Source organism: Callospermophilus lateralis, unplaced genomic scaffold (assembly GCF_048772815.1).
Source record: "Callospermophilus lateralis isolate mCalLat2 unplaced genomic scaffold, mCalLat2.hap1 Scaffold_105, whole genome shotgun sequence".
Taxonomy (NCBI): Eukaryota; Metazoa; Chordata; class Mammalia; order Rodentia; family Sciuridae; genus Callospermophilus; species Callospermophilus lateralis.
Genome location: NW_027510702.1, coordinates 5030419 through 5046190, shown reverse-complemented (window position 1 = coordinate 5046190; position 15772 = coordinate 5030419). Strand labels below are relative to the sequence as shown.

Sequence of the window (15772 nt, the reverse complement as noted above, 5' to 3'; positions counted from 1 at the left end):
AATTTGTTATATATGATGGCAGAATGCAATTCATTTCATATTACATACACAGAGCACATTTCTCAAGTCTCTGATTGTACACCCCATTTATTTTTTTGGGGGGGGATATGATAAAATGCATTAATCCCGATCCCACATTTCACCCCAGGGCATGCAGAACCTCCACCCTGCACCCAACATGGGAGCCAAACATGGACAGGCTAGAGCAAAACAACTTCTGTGCACCTTGTTTTACAAACTATGTGTGCATCACAGCTGCTGTGTTGCCATGGGCACAGGAGCCTGCAGACTTCTTCTCCATAGCAAGGAACACATGGCAGCTCTAGAGGTACGTGACCTCCTTCCGTAGTGCACTGTCCACGTCTGAGAACACTCACACAGGGCCAGAGCACACCTGCCAAGCTACTGACCCTGACTCAGCGTGAAGAATGCTATTTTCTATTACATTTTTTTAAGAAAAAGGTGCTGGACACACCCTCTCAGCTGATTTTTCAATCTATAAATGGATGGGAGATGCTGTTTGGAAAATGCTACATCCTAGGTAACGGGCTGGTGATGGGCTGGTGATAGGCTGGTGCAGTTCTGACACCCTTTCATATCTGAAGTAGGGTCCAAGGGCCACTAGTTTCTTGGAAAGTGACTTTGAATGAATGGGTAGTGACCTGGCAATGGGTGGCCTCCTGCAAGTGTGGTAAGAAAGTGCTAGATCATGTCCTGATATCAGTTTAGTCACCTGAGGATAGACATGATTTTTACCCACAGCAGCGAACTGGGGATGCCTGAGTTGAAACCATCCCTGGGTCCCACAGGAAGTTGGCTTGTCCTCTGTGTGACCACAGGATGGCCTCTGAAGGACCACCTGTGCTCTTCTGCTGGGTGAGTTGTAGCATTGCAAGGACATGCTGGCCGCAGGGTCCTCCCCAGCAAGGGCTCCTCCTCATAGTGCAGCTCCTGTGGGGTGGGGCAGGCAGTGATATTTCCGCTCTATGAAAGGGGAAACCCGGGCCCAGGGAGGTCAGGTGCTTTCCTAAGATTTCACAGTTAGTCATGATTTGACTTCTGTGTTTTTCCATTCCTGGTCTCTAAATTTTCCCTCTTGAAACCGGGTGTGGTGGCACATGCTGTAATCCCAGAGGCTCAGGAGGCTGGGGCAGGAGGATCACAAGCTCAAAGCCAGCCTCAGCAAATTTTTTGAGGCCCTGAGGAACTTAGAAAGACCCTGTCTCAAAATAAAATATAAAAAAGGCTAGAGATGTGGCTCAGTGGTTAAGCACGCAGTACCCAAACCAACCAAACAAAAAATAATTAAAATAAAATTCTCTTTCTCTAGAGAATTCCTTGTTGTTTATCTTTCCTAGGAAGATCTTCACCGTGATATTTTGGGGCCCTTAGCAAAAGGGCTGGGCCTTGTCCTGTGGCATCCTGCAGCTTAAGGCTCCCGACCTGGGAAGGCAGGGCCCGACGGGGGCGGGGCGCGTGGCGCCATTGCTAAGGCGGGCGGCGCCATTGCTAAGGCAGGCGGCATCGAGGGCTGTTGGCAACGGGCTGGGGCGCGCGCGCCTGGGATTTCCAGGGCGCGGGAGGAAGTGCCAGCGCGAGGCTGCGTGAGGCGGCGCGGTGCGGCAGCTGCCGCGTGTGCCAGCCGGTCGCAGCGCAGCAACGACTTTCCAGCCAGCGGCAGCGGTGGCCGCCGGCCCTTCCCCACCCCCAGCCATGGGGCTGCCCAGGGAGCAGGATGCTGCGGCCAGTGGCGGAGGACGCCCCGGCGCCCCTGAGCGGCCTGCGACGGCGCGCCACGGGGTAAGGGGCAGTGGCGGCGGCGGCGGCGGCGGTGGCTCTCCCTGGCGGGCGGCGGGTCCCGGGCGGCGGGTCCCGAGCGGCGCAGGCCCTGCCCGCCGCCGCAGCCGCAGCTCGCCGTCCCGGCGCCGCAACTTGGGGAAACTGCGGAGGCTGCGGCCGGGCCGCGCCTCCGCCACCGCCGGGCAGCGGGCGCCAGGCCTCTCTGGCCGCGGCCAGGGAGGTGGGTTTCCTTTAAGCCGCTGCTGAAAAGTTAATACTGAATCATTCCTCTGCAGATGAATGATTCATAATCGGAGCTGCAGAGGCTGGCGGCGGGCGGTTCTGGGATCCGGCATGGGCAGAATGCGCACACACCACCTTGGATTAACGCCAAAGGTCAGAGCGGGTCCCCGGCGGGGAGGGAGGAAGGCGAGCCTGTCGGCGCCCGCCCCAGGCGGTGAGCCACGTTGCGCATGGGCCAGTGGTGCGGACGCCCTCGCGTGGGGACCCGGAGAGCGGGTTCCGAGTGGACCGCGCCTTGCCTGAGTCCGGAGCACGAGGGAATGGAGACGAAGTGTTGTGGACGTGCTCTGAAATTTAAGAAGCCATGGGATAATGGTCCGCTGGGCGAGGAACCGATTTCGTTTCGCTTTTCCTTCTGAGCCCGGAATCAGTTTTCAGAGCGAGACAGGGGTGTGTGCGTGTGTGTGCGCTGTTGTTGATGCGTGTGCTCGTGGAGTCGTGGAGGCGGTGTGGAGCCGTGCTAGGCCGCCTCTCATTTACATTCAAGGAATGCCACTGAACCGGAGCCAGGGCTTTTTTCCTTAGCGTTATCTGTGAATCCCCTCGGTTAGGGCTGTGGAAATGCCCCTTGCCGTGACCCGGCCAGTGTCTGTGGATGCCGTGTTTGAGGGGCGAGCTGGGCCTCGCTGGGCTAGAACCCCTGGCGCTGGCGCCTGCAGAGGGCCTGGGAAATGCTACAGCGCCCGCGGGGCAGGCAGTCTGGCCCCTGGTGTTCGAGTCTTGACTCCAGCGAGAGGAAGTGCTTCTCCCCGGTGCTGGGACCTCACCATGTGGACACTTTAGCATTCGGTGAAAATTATTTGGCCAGAGGAAAATAAGCCTTATCAGTGTGAAAACCGGAAAATACCCGCGAGGCGGGAGAGCTCTGTGAGTACGGGCTCAGGACCAACCCTGCAGACCGCCGCGGATTCCAGCGTCACTACCGAGAATCAGACCTTATGGTGGCTAAGGTTTAAGATGCAAGGTGTCTCACCCAGATGCCATTTGTTCCAGCTGTCACAGCTAGAAAGCCAGGGACTCAGGGAGAGCTGGCCAGAGAGAATTCCAGCGTTTTTTTTTTTTTTTTTTTTTTTTAAGATATATGAGTTTTCCTATGACAGGAAAGAAGACCAGTTATTTTTCTTTGGATGGTATCTGTTCTTTTTGTAGTTAGTAAGATGGCCTCAGTGAAAGGCTGCAAAGACGTTCCCCTGGAAGCAGGCAGCAGCAGTGGCCAGTTGGTGCAGATACCATCGTGCCATTTCCTTCTCTGATTGTGCCTTGGAGAGAGTCCTTCCTGTAACTAAACATCTGAGCTGCTGCTGCTTTTCCCCTGCGTTTGGGCCTTCTCTAAACATCCTTGCTAGACTTCCTTGGATTTTTGAGTGTGCAAATCAAGAAGGACATTCTCAGGTATTGTCAGGATATGTATGCTAATGAGCTGAACGATGAGAGTGACTTATCATTCTTTAAAACCCTTTTTAAGATGTTCAAGCTCTGCTTCAAGAAAGATAAAACTGTCACTGTGGTGTTGTAAGCTGCAGCTAGCTCACATACACAAAGGAAATTGCATTAGATTTACCCATCTCTATTTTCTCATCTTGTATAGCAAGATTCTTCAAATAGCAAGTGATCTAACCTGTCAAATATTATGCAATAGATGAATTTCCTGTCATTGGTCAGTTCAGGAACTATTAACAGAGAAGTCCCATGACCAGGGACCTCTGCATTTATTCTTTGGAATCAGGACCCCTTGCATTCTTTGCAAGTGTTCATAGAGGAAGAAAAATAATTTTTTTCAGGTATCTGTCTTCAGATACAGACAGAAACTGGCAAGAGAGCTATAGTAAGAAAGGAGGAGAGGCCAGAGGATTTGGAAGCTGACAAGGGAGAGGTAGCTGAGGCCTGAATGTGCAGGATGATGCTTAGGCTTGGGTAGGAGGAATGGGAGTCAAAGGGTGAGAGATGCCCAGAGGCCAGCAGGCAAGAGGGCAGTAGAGAGAGGTAGAAGATTTTTTTTTTTTGCGGGGGGCGGGGCATCTGTGTAGTCTCTAAGGAGCTAGTGGAAAGAGAAGAAAATTCAGATTCACACAGGAAAAAAAAAGTAGTGCCTGTGTTATTTCTGTTATTTATAATTAAAAACAAATACAAGATGACTTTTTTTTTAAAGAGAGAGGGAGAGAGAGAGAGAATTTTTAATATTTATTTTTTCTTTTTTGTTTTTGGCGGACACAACATCTTTGTATGTGGTGCTGAGGATTGAACCCAGGCCGCACGCATGCCAGGCAAGCGTGCTACTGCTTGAGCCACATCCCCAACCCAAGGTGACTTTTTTACTTTGGAAAGCTAGCTTTTATTGACTAAGGTCTGCACAACAGTGTTCCAGGAAAGGGTGTGGGAGGGGAGAAACCAGTGTAGAAAGGAGAAGGCAGGACTTCTAGCACTCAGGGTCAACCCTCCCCTTTTCTTGGTCTGTGGGTTAAGGTGGCAGATAGTGTGGTGTCATGAATGTGGGCAACGGCTGGCTTCTGCCCTTTTAGTAGTCGGGTGGGATTCCTGTTGCATTCCGTGTTCCTTGAGATAAGTGGATCAGCTGGGTCTTGGGAGTCTTTTTTCATTTAATTAATGCTCAGTTAATGTGCCCAAGTTCCCATGATATTATGTTTACTATGCCAGGATGAGAGAGGCATGGCGTCTGCCTTCATGGTTGATCTGGGGCATTTTGGCCCCTGTGCATGATGATGGGAGTTGCTAGAGGTCAGCAGATACTGGACTGTGACCCTGGGACAGGAGCCTGGTAGGAAGAGTGAGGAAAAAGGAAATTTCACCATCCTGCATGGAAGAAGTTGTACCCACCAGGAGGAAACTAGAAGACAGTTGTGGTGGCACATGCCTGTAATTCTGATTACTCAGGAGGCTGAGGCTGGAGGATTGCAAGTTGGAGGCCAACCTTAGCTCAAAAAAAAAAAAAAAAAGACTGGGAAATGTAGCTCAGTGCCCCTGGGTTCAATCCCCAGTGCCAAAGAGGAAAAAAAAAAAGAAAAAAAAATGGAAATCTCTTGACTGGTTAGGGTGGTCATAGGGTGGTACTTCTGGGAGTACCATGGAGCTGAGCCCAATGGTGGGAGGTCTCTGGCACAGTGGCTCCATCTGGGCTCACTTGGAGGACCCTGAGGATAGCAATAAGAATTTTGCCTCCCCAATTTCTTTTGGTAAGATGTGATCTGAGTGTTGTTGTCCTTTTCTTCTTTGCCAGTACATGTGGTGCTAGGGATGCTGTTGGTCATTGGGTTCCCATTTGGGATGCTTCCTGTGCTTCCCTATGGCTCTTGCAAGGCCCTTGACTACAGGAGCTCAAATGGGTCTGGTAGGCTGTTGCTGTGAAGAGCATGATCTGTAGAGGGGAATGGGCAGTGGGTCCCATTACACTGCTGTCCCTACTGTTTTTGTGGGTATAAAATCTCCAAAAGTGGTGGTGGTTTAAGGGGTGTAAAGGTTTAAAAACAAAAAAGACCCTTTTAGTGAGAACATTAGGGTAGAGAAAGGAAATTGGGAGGGAGAAGAGGAGGACAGAGGGAGTCCTGGAGAGTGAAATTGATCAAATGATGTTCAGGTCAGAATTTGACACAATGAAAACCACTGTTCTGTATCAAACACACACACACACACACACACACACACACACACACACACACACGGCCCCTTCTTCCAAACCTGTCTTCCTTGCTAATACAACCTAAAATCTTAATTCACAAAAAACGAGAAGTCAGGTCTTTAATTTTCTCTCTTGGTTTACTTTTTTCTAGGATTTATTCCATATTGATTTTATTAAAACAATTAAATAGAGGCTATTTGGTAGCTGTTTTTATTTTTTTTTGTACCAGGATTAAGCCCAGGGGCACTTAACTACTGAGCCTCATCCCCATCCCTTTTTGATATTTTATTTAGAGACTGGGTCTTGCTGAGTTCCTTAGGACCTTGCCAAGTTGTTGAAGCTGTTTCTGACTGCTAGGCTGGGTACCACTGTACCCAGCTACTTGGTAATTTCTTATAAAGCCATTCTGTACAGAAAGATTTTAGGATTTGCTGTTTTGATATCCTAATTGGCTATTCAATTGAAACAATTCTGTGGCAAAGCTCAAAAGCATATTTATTAGAAAATTGATTTCTTTTTTTTTAAGTTGTATTTTTTTATTCATTTATTTATCTTTATGTGGTGCTGAGGATCGAACCCAGTGCCTCACACTTGCTAGGCAAGCGCTCTACCACTGAGCCACAACCCTAGCCCATGGAAACTTTATTTCTTTAATTGGAGAGAAAAGATAAACCAAGTAACCAAATAGGATAACAGAATTTTTTTTTTTATATATACTGGGGATTGTACCCAGGGGTGTTATACTACTGAGCCAAAATTTATTTTTGTCTTTTGAGACAGGGTCTTGCTAAGTTGCTGAGGGCTTTGATTTTGAATTCAGCCTCCTGAGTTGCTGGGATGACAGATGTACACCACCATGTCTGGCTCTTTTTCTTTCTCATTTAGGGACAGCATCTTGCTAAGTTGCCCAAGTTAGCCTGGAACTTGCCATCTTCCTACCTCAATTACCAAATAACTGGGATTACAGGCATGCACCACTGTACCCGGCAGGTAATAGAATCTTGAGGACAGCAGTGGAGTCTGAGGTGAAATGCGAGTGCCTATAAAGTCAGTGTTCCTTAGGCCTTCATACATGTGAGGTGCCGTGGTTCTTGTTAGGCCTCCCCTCTTTCTGACTGCTAGGCACTTAGTAAGTAAGGCTTTTTTAGTGTTTGCATCTATATGCTGCAAGTTGGGTGTTCCCTGTGCCTTGGCGTCTGTGTCTGCAGTTGGGAAGACCTTGAGGGCCTCCTTTGACTGTTTTCCTGGCGGGGGGCAAACCTGTCCTGATGTTCTGTTACATGGGGAGGCATGATGGGAAGCTCATTTGCCACTGCAACCCTTAGCTTTCCTGGGTGCTTTTCATGACTTAAAAGCTGAAAGAACAGGCACATTTAAGCCCTCCCTTGCCACTAATGCCCAGAAGTCATAACTATACTGGAAATTAAGAAATTAAGTAACCTCATTTTTGTATTACTGTAGCCTGCTGTTTTCAACCTTATTAAAGGGTAAATTAAGTTTATAGATTTCAGAAGGCTTTTCTATGTGGCTTCTCCCTTAGTGGGAGTGGGGACAAGCCTGTTTTATCTTAAAATTTAATGTAAATTTTATCTTGTACTTGGTAATGTTTCCGACTCTCTTAACATAAGCACCTCTGTCTGCCAGTCGGTTAGTACAGTTGATTTTCCAGAAGCTGCCTGGTTCTCCTCCTGGGCATCCATGCATGGGCATGGTGGAGGTGCCAGCTTGGAGGAGCTGAAGTCCTACCCTCTGTGCTGAACTGGAAGGCAGCTTGGGTGGGCCTCGTGGCCTCTGGATTGGTGTCCCCATCTCTAAGAAGAACATCATCTGTTATGAACAAGGTAGCCAGTGAGGCATCCTGCAGATGTTAGTTTTCATAGCAATGGGTGAATGAGATGTAGCAGGGAAAGGATGTCACCGTCGTAGTGCAGACAGTGTGCCAGAGCTTGCTGGAAGGGGCACAGGTTTCCTGGGAGGCAGCTGGGGCTCAAAAGTGTTGGATAAGTGGCCCTCCCAGGTAGGGGCAAGGCAGGAGCTGTGGCCCAGGCAGTGTGTGTTTTCCCTGGCATTCTTCATGTCCCCAAGATTTGTCCAAAGGATGCTGACTTCTAATTACAGAGAGCTGTAATTGAGAATTATAGGTTGAGTGTTCTTAATCCAGAAATTCACAACCTGAAATGCTCCAAAATCCCAAACTTTTTTTTCATACTGGAGATTGAGTCCAGGGGAGCTCTACCACTGAGCTTTATCCCAAGCCCAACTCCCCTTCTCTCTTTTTTTATTTTGAGACAGAGTCTTGCTGAGTAGCTCAGGCTGGCCTCAAACTTGGCAATCCTGAGTTCCTGGGGTTATAGGTGTGTGCCATTGTACCCAGCCAAATTCAAAACTTTTTGAGTACCAGTATGACTCTACAAATGGAAAATTCCACTCCTGACTTGATGTCACTGATCATAGGCAAGACAGGCATATTGTGTAGAATTATCTTCAAGTTATGTGTAAAGGATGTGTATCAAACATAAATGAATTTCATGATTAAACTTAGGTCCCATCCCCAGGTATCTCATTATGCATATGCAAATATTCCAAAATCCAAAAATATCAGAAATTTAAAAGACTGATGGTATTTCGGAGAAAGGATATTCAACCTGTATTTAATCAAAACTTTTTTTTGAGAACTTCCTATATACTAGGGGTTATATTATTGGTTGCTAAAGCTAAAAAAGTCAAGGAAGATGCTATCCTTCCTCCAGGTGCTTTCATGTTATGACTGAGCCAGAAAAGTGATTTGATTATAGCGTGGTGGAGGGGGTGACATGACAGGAGGATGGGTATGGTGGGGTTTCAGGGTGCCACACAGTCTGGACCATAGGTACTCATTAAGGATGAGCCTGAGCAAGCCTTTGGAGGGGAGTGTGGCTGGCAGAGTCCGGGTCTTAGGGACCACGGGTGGCTGTTGTTCAGGGGTATGAGCAATGGAGCAGGGAGCTGGTCCCCTTGGGGTGCTGTCTTTGTGCTGGCCTGCCTTTTGGGATGGGAATTGCCTCCCCCCCCATGCACCAGGTAGAGTGGGGGGCAGGCCTGTTGCATGTGGATCACATTTTCCATAGCTCTGGATAGTTGAGGCTGCATTACAACCAGTTTCAGTTTTTTTGTTCTGATTCAAGACTTTTGGTTTTGCTTTCTGAGGCTAAACTTCAGTTTTGTTCTCATGGTTTTAGTAAATAGATTTTTGCTCCAGCAGACATGTTTCATGTAGTGTTTCTCTTTCTTCCCATGTCTTTTTTGTTTTGCCTATATTGGCTTATTTTTCTAGTCAGTAGTACATTCCTTCTCTTTGGGTTATTATTTTTTTTTAATTTTTATTTTTTATTAGTTGCTCGAGACAATACAATGAACTTGACATATCATATTGGGTTATTTTCTTATAGTAGCACCCTTGTGTTTAGTGTGCTTGAACAAGTCCAGTTGGGGGTTGGGTAGCTAAGTGGTGAGTGCTTGTCTGACCTATGACACCAACCACTGAGGAAAGTCAGGAAAATTTTACCCTGTGGCTCAGCTTTGCTTGCTTCTTGCTGAAGAGCGATCCCTAAACTGATTTGCTAATGTGTTTTCTTTCCCCTTTCTCTCTCCTGATTTACATTTAGAGTGGAGTCTAGTAATAATGATAGTATTTAGTCCTTGTGTCTTTACAAGCATTAGTTCATTAGTGGTGAACATGTCCCTGAGGCCTGGCCACTCTGTGGAGAACATAATGGTTAGCCCAGCACCCATTTCATCTTGACTGTAAGTACAGCTACAGACTGCTTAGGGAGTGCAAGCCCTTGCCACAGTTACCAGGAAATGATGTTGTTGGCTGCTCTGGAGGAGACTTTATGTAGCTCCTCTGCTAGAACCACTGTAAAGCTTTTGAGTGTGAAGCCAGGAATGGCCAGTGGCTATTTAACAGGTGTGTGTGGGGGGCTTGTTTCATCTGTATATGCTCCGGGAAGGGCTGTGAATCCTGGGATGCAGGCAGCCCCTGTGGTGGCACAGGTGGACTCTGTTCTTGATGGGTTGCCCCTGATAGAATGGGAGCAGTGGTAAAGTCACAGGTCCTCCCTATGATTTCCATGTTTCCTCAGACAGGTCTCTGGTGTTGGGGTGACAAACTTCTTGAGGGTAGAGTCACTTTTAATCTTCATATTTCATACTCTGCCCAAGATGTGCCTAGTTAAAATGAGATGAATTCATGTACAGAAGGGATGAGACCTGGTTTGAATTCTGGTTCTTCTCTTAGCTGACTGTGATTTTAAGTTACTTATTTTCCTTAAATCTTAGGTTCTCAGCTGTGAAAGGATGAAGGTAGAGTTCTGAAGATGGACGGGGGTGGAGGCCTGCAGCACCTATGAAAAGCTCTGGGTTTAAAGAGGAGGGCTCTGCCATAAGCCAGCATTCCTCTCCCCTTCCTGAGCATGGTTTCACACAGGGAAAACATGGCTTGTTAGCAAGGTGACTGCTGGACACTGATGGGAGATCAGCCTAGTTCTGGAAGGATATCTTGTGGGTGGACAGAGTCTTAACACAGGGTAAGATCTGAAAGCCAAACTCACAGTATGTATGCAAAGTAAGCTAAACTAGACATCCCCTCTGTAGCTAAATGCATTCTCCTGTGTGATTTTTTTTTGTGTGTGTGTGTGTGTGTGTGTGTGCGCGCGCGTGCATGCGTGCGTGTGCATGTGTGCGTATGTGTTGCTGGGAACTGAACCCAGGGGTGCTGTATTTCTGAGCTATAACCCTAACTTGCTTGATTTCTAATTTAAAAAAAAATTTTTAGTTGTAGATGGACACAATAATTTTATTTATTTATTTATTTTTACATGGTGCTGAGGATTGAGCCCAGTGCCTCACACATGCGAGGCAAGCACTCTGCCACTGAGCCACAGTCCCAAACCTTGATTTCTAATTTTTAGATACAGGGTCTTACTAAATTGCTGAGGCTGATCTTAAACTTGTGATCCTTCTGCTTTGAACTCCTGAGTTGCTGGGAGGACAAGTGTGTGCTTCTACACCTAGCTAGATATCCCCCCCTTTTTTTAAATTAGTTATACATGACAGTAGAATGGACTTATATACTTTAATGTATCATACATAGATGGGATATAATTTCTCATTTTTCTGAGTATACATATTTTAGAATGACATTTTTTTAAAATAAAGCAACTTTGCATTTGAAAAAATTAAATTTGGGGCTGGGGATGTGGCTCAAGTGGTAGTGTGCTCGCCCAGCGTGTGTGAGGCACTGGGTTTGATTCTTGGCACCACAGAAAAATAAAATAAAGATGTTGTGTCCACCTAAAACTGAAAAATAAGTAAAAAAGAAAAAGAAAAGAAAAAATTCTTTCTTTTCTTTTTCTTTTTTCTTTTTAATAGTGGGGATCAAATCCAGGGGTGTTCTACCACCAAGATGTGTTCCCACCAGCCCCTCTAATTTTTATTTTGAGAAAAGGCCTTGCTAAATTACCTAAGCTAGCCTTGAACTTGTGATCCTCCTGTCTCATTCTCCTGAGTTGTTGGGATTACAGGTGTGTATCACTGCACCTGACTTAAGTCCTTTGTTTTCTTTCATTATTTAGCAGGAATAATATTCTCCAATTTATTCAGGTCTCTATTCAGATTTCACCTCTTTGGAGGGGTCTCCCCTAAACACCACTGATTAAAAAGTCAATGCCATCATTCTCTGATCCCTTACCTTGCTTTTCCTTTAATCTGCTGTCTGTCTCAATAGGTTTGTCTGTTTTGAGAATATTATATAACGTGTGACCTTTGTAGTATCTTGGTATCTGCTTCCTTCACTTAGCATAACGTTTTTGAGGTATATCCATGTTGTAGCATTTTTGCTGCTGATAATCCATGTGTATGTATTCCACAGTTTATCCATTTTCTGTTCATAGGCATTTGGATTGTTTTCATCTATTTTTGCTATTGTGAATAATGCTGCCATAGATATTTGTGTACCAGTTTCTGTATAGACATGTTTTCCTTTTTCTTGAGTATATACATAGGAGTGAAATTGCTGATCATATGTAATTCTCTTTTAACTTATTTTGGCCAGCAGTTTTCTAATTTCTTTACATCTTTGCTACCACTTATTTTGGGTTTTCTGATTAAAACTATCCTAGTGGGTGTGCAGTGGTATCTCATTGTGGTTTTGGTTTCTATTTCCTTGATGACCAGTGATACTGAATGTCTTTTCATGTTTTTGTTATGCATTCGTGTATGTGTGTGTGTGTGTGTGTGTGTGTGTGTGTGTGTGCGCAAATATATATATATATATATATATATATATATATATATATATGATGTTTTAATTGTGTTGTTTATTTTTTTGTTGTTGAGTTTTAAGAGTTCTTTTTTTTTTTTGAATAGTAAAGCCTTTCATCTTTTTTTTTTTGTACTGGGGTTTGAACCCATGGGTGCTTTATCACTGAGCTATATCCCAGTCCTTTTCTATTTTGAGACAGGTTCTTGCCTAGGCTGACCTGGAAGTTTTGATCCTCCTGCCTTCACCTCCTTAGTCTCTGGGATTATAGGTGTGTGCCATCATGCTTGATCTTGATGGTAAACCTTTGTTAGATATGACTGGCAATATTTTGTTCCATTTTGTAGGAGTTTTCACACATTTTCTTGATAATTTCCTTTGCACAGAAGTTTTTAATGAAGTCAAGTTTACTCATTTTGTTTCTTTTTAAAATTTTTTTTAGTTGTAGGTGAACACAATATCTTTATTTATATATTTTTATGCTTAGGATTGAACCCAGTGCCTCACATGTGCCAGGCAAGCGCTCTAAACTGAGCTACAGCCCCAGCCCCTATTTTGTTTTTTTGTGCTGTTGGTGTTAAATATAATAATCTGTTGCCAAATACTAGGTCATAAAGATTTACCAATATGTTTTTAGTTTTATGTTTTACTTAGGTCTTTGATCCATTTTGAGTTTACACTTACATTTGGACTAAGGTTTTGAGTTAATATTTGTGTTTGAACTGAGGTAGGAGTCCCATTTAATTCTATTGTAGGTGGTCATTCAGTTTTCTGAGTACCATCTATTGAAGAGCCTGTTCTTTTCCGATTGAAAGGTATTGGCATTCTTATTGAAAATAAATTGGCTATAGATGTTTGCAATTTTTTTTAAAGTATATTTATTGCCAGAGATACAGAGAATTCACATTACATCTGTGATTTCTGCTCTTAAAACAAAACAAAAATCTGATTATGGCCTGCCTTCAACAAGCAGATGGAGGGTCGAAGCCCCCCTTTGACAGGCCATGTGTTCTTCAGCTGGCCACTGATATACAAGAGTATACCAAATTTTTACTTTTAATTTTGTTGTATACATTGTAAGCTGGGTATATGATCTGCAATTTCATTAAAAAAATTTAATAAGTAAACAAATATAAAACACCTACATTGTACACTGTTATAAAATACTAGAATAGAGTAAATCAAAACAGAAAATGCAGATAGAGGAGGAGGGGTGAAAAGAAGGCCTGGATTAGAAGATTTCAAAGCAAACCAAACAATAATATAGTTTTATTAAACATTTATTTCTGTAGGATATATTCTATTATTTGAAGTAGAAATAAGACCCAAATAATGTCTTATTAACAATAAACTGACACTAAATATATCATCTGTGATCAACTCAGTAAGACTAAGTATACTTCTTAATTCTAGATGTATGATTTAGAGTTTTGATTTAAAGAGGTGGAAAAATGCAAGTGAGGCAAAAGTAAAACACAAATCCTATCACATTATATCTGATGTTCAAGGCACCCTCTAAATGCTGAAAACTCAAGAAGGTTCTCAGAGAGGGTATTATAATCCATTAACATTACATTACAACCAAAAAGCTCCTTATAAAAAGGAGGTCGTGTAGTCAGATAAGGAATACTGGATTCTTCTCTATATTATGGGAAGGATGTAAATAAATATATCTTTGAGGTATGACAACAGTCACTTCAGTACTGTGGAAATGACCCATCGATTTTGGCAGCCCAGGCCATGAGTCCCCCCACAACATCCTGAACCATTAAAGAGTCTAACTCTTGGGCCACTGTTAAGGACTGCAGGATCCTCACGGCTTTCTGGGAGTCATTTCCTAGTTTGCAAATCACATAAATGGAGAGTGCAGTCCCTTCTTGAATACGCTGCTTCCCTTCCTGGATTGCTTCTCCCAGGAGTTTCAGGCTTTCTGCATCCCTCCGTTCTAAATGTTTCAAAGGGATGTGAAGGGCATGAGGCAAACGACAGATGTCCACCTCCACTTTAGGCCTGACATCCAGCAATAAATGGGGTGCCCCAGAATCCAGAAGTCGCTTATAGTCAGTGACAGAAACACGCTCCTCTGGGCTCAAAACCCGCAGGGAACGGCACTTATCGGTAGCTGAAGAGCCACAGAAGGCCTCATAGTCCTGCAGGTCGGTAACAGTGGGGCGCTCCCCGCAAGCTGCACAGTCGGGCCTGCGCCTCCGCAGCCGAATACAGCGGAAATGCCCTCCGGAAATGCCCTCCGAGAGCGTCAAAGAGCAACAGACTGCCACTGTAAGAGGGACCCAGGCCTGCAGCGATCTTCAGCACCTCCAGCGCCTGCAGGCAGCCCAGGACCCCAGTTACCACACCGAGCACCCCACCATCTGCACAGTTGGTCATCGTCTCTGCTGGGGGTGGCTGAGGGAAAACGCAGCGATAGCAAGGCCCACCATCATAGTGGTAAACTGTGATTTGACCTTCGAAGCGCAGGGCGCTGGTCGACACAAGAGGACGACCGGCCAGCATGCAGGCGTCATTAACCAGATAACGAGTGGGCACGTTGTCGGAGCAGTCGGCCACCACGTCCTACTGGCGGACCAGGTCTAGCGCCATGGCTGGGGTAAGCGCTTGAGCATAGGGCACGCACTCCACCGCCGAATTGAGGCGGCGCAGCGAGGCGGCGGCAGAAAAGGCTTTGGCCTGTCCGGCCAGTGCCTCGCCATGCAGCACTTGGCGGGCTAGGTTGCTCATCTCTACCACGTCGTAGTCCACCAGGCCAAGGCGGCCCACGCCGGCTGCGCCCAGGTACTGTGCCAGCGGGCAGCCAAGTCCACCACAGCCCACGATGAGCACCGACGCGGCAGCCAGGCGCAGCTGTCCGTGCACGCCCAGCTCTGCCAGTACTAGCTGCCGGCTATAGCGCAGAATCTCTTCTCGGGACCGGGCGGCCTTGGGCAGCAGCGGCGACACCGGAACCAGCCGTTCTGGCTCAGGTTCTTGTTCTGCCAAAAGAGCTGCCGCCAGCCGCTGCTTCAGAGAACTCAGCTCCTCCTCACGCCGGGCAGCTTCAGCCTGTAAGGCGAGCACCTGCTCAGGGGCAGCCATGGCGACCTCCTCCGGATATGGTCCTGAGAAGCACTTCCGTATCCGGCTTACTGTCTCCTAGCGACTAGAATAAACTAAAACAACTTCATAAACTTGAGAAAAGACAACAAATGGGTAGGCATTTCCTGAAGAAGTCTTCCGACTCAATTTAAAAGGTTCACAAATCCTGACTACTTCCAAATGAACCACGCACAGGGCCTGGAAGAAGTGCAATTCAGTCACACAGGCCACCCCCCTCTTCCGGGATTTGGTACGTTCAGCGCAGCGTGACGTAATTCCGCCTCCGGCGTCCTGCGCTGTTCCGCCATGGCCTCAGTGGAGTCGCGTCGGAGTCTCGCCAGCTCTCGGCAGGAACCGGAGGGGCGCTCCCGACGCCAGGACAAGTACTCGGTGCTCTTACCCACCTACAACGAGCGCGAGAACCTGCCGCTCATCGTATGGCTGCTGGTAAAGAGCTTCTCCGAGAGGTAGCGCGCCCGACCTTCCTCCCCGAGGAGTGGGATGAGCTGGCTCCGCCGGCCTGGGTGGCGGCGGTTGGCTGCGCGAGGCGGCCCTGCCAGCCTTCCCCGGGCTCACGCAGGCAGCCTCGAGGAGAAGGCCACCCCGCGAGGAAGGAAAGACGGACACTTGCCGGGTGTTCTCCTGTCCTGGGTTCTCGGTCCAGC

The 15772-nt window shown here is 46.5% G+C and overlaps 1 protein-coding gene across 1 annotated transcript; it reads right to left on the bottom strand.

Moving 5' to 3' along the window:
- Nucleotides 1-13462: 13462 nt before the first annotated feature.
- On the bottom strand, nt 13463-15107 carry LOC143640013 (adenylyltransferase and sulfurtransferase MOCS3-like). Its single transcript, XM_077107995.1, is given in 2 exon segments — nt 13463-14245; nt 14247-15107. Coding segments are annotated over 2 exon segments (1395 nt in total). The 3' UTR covers nt 13463-13711.
- Between the last annotated feature and the right edge of the window lie 665 nt (nt 15108-15772).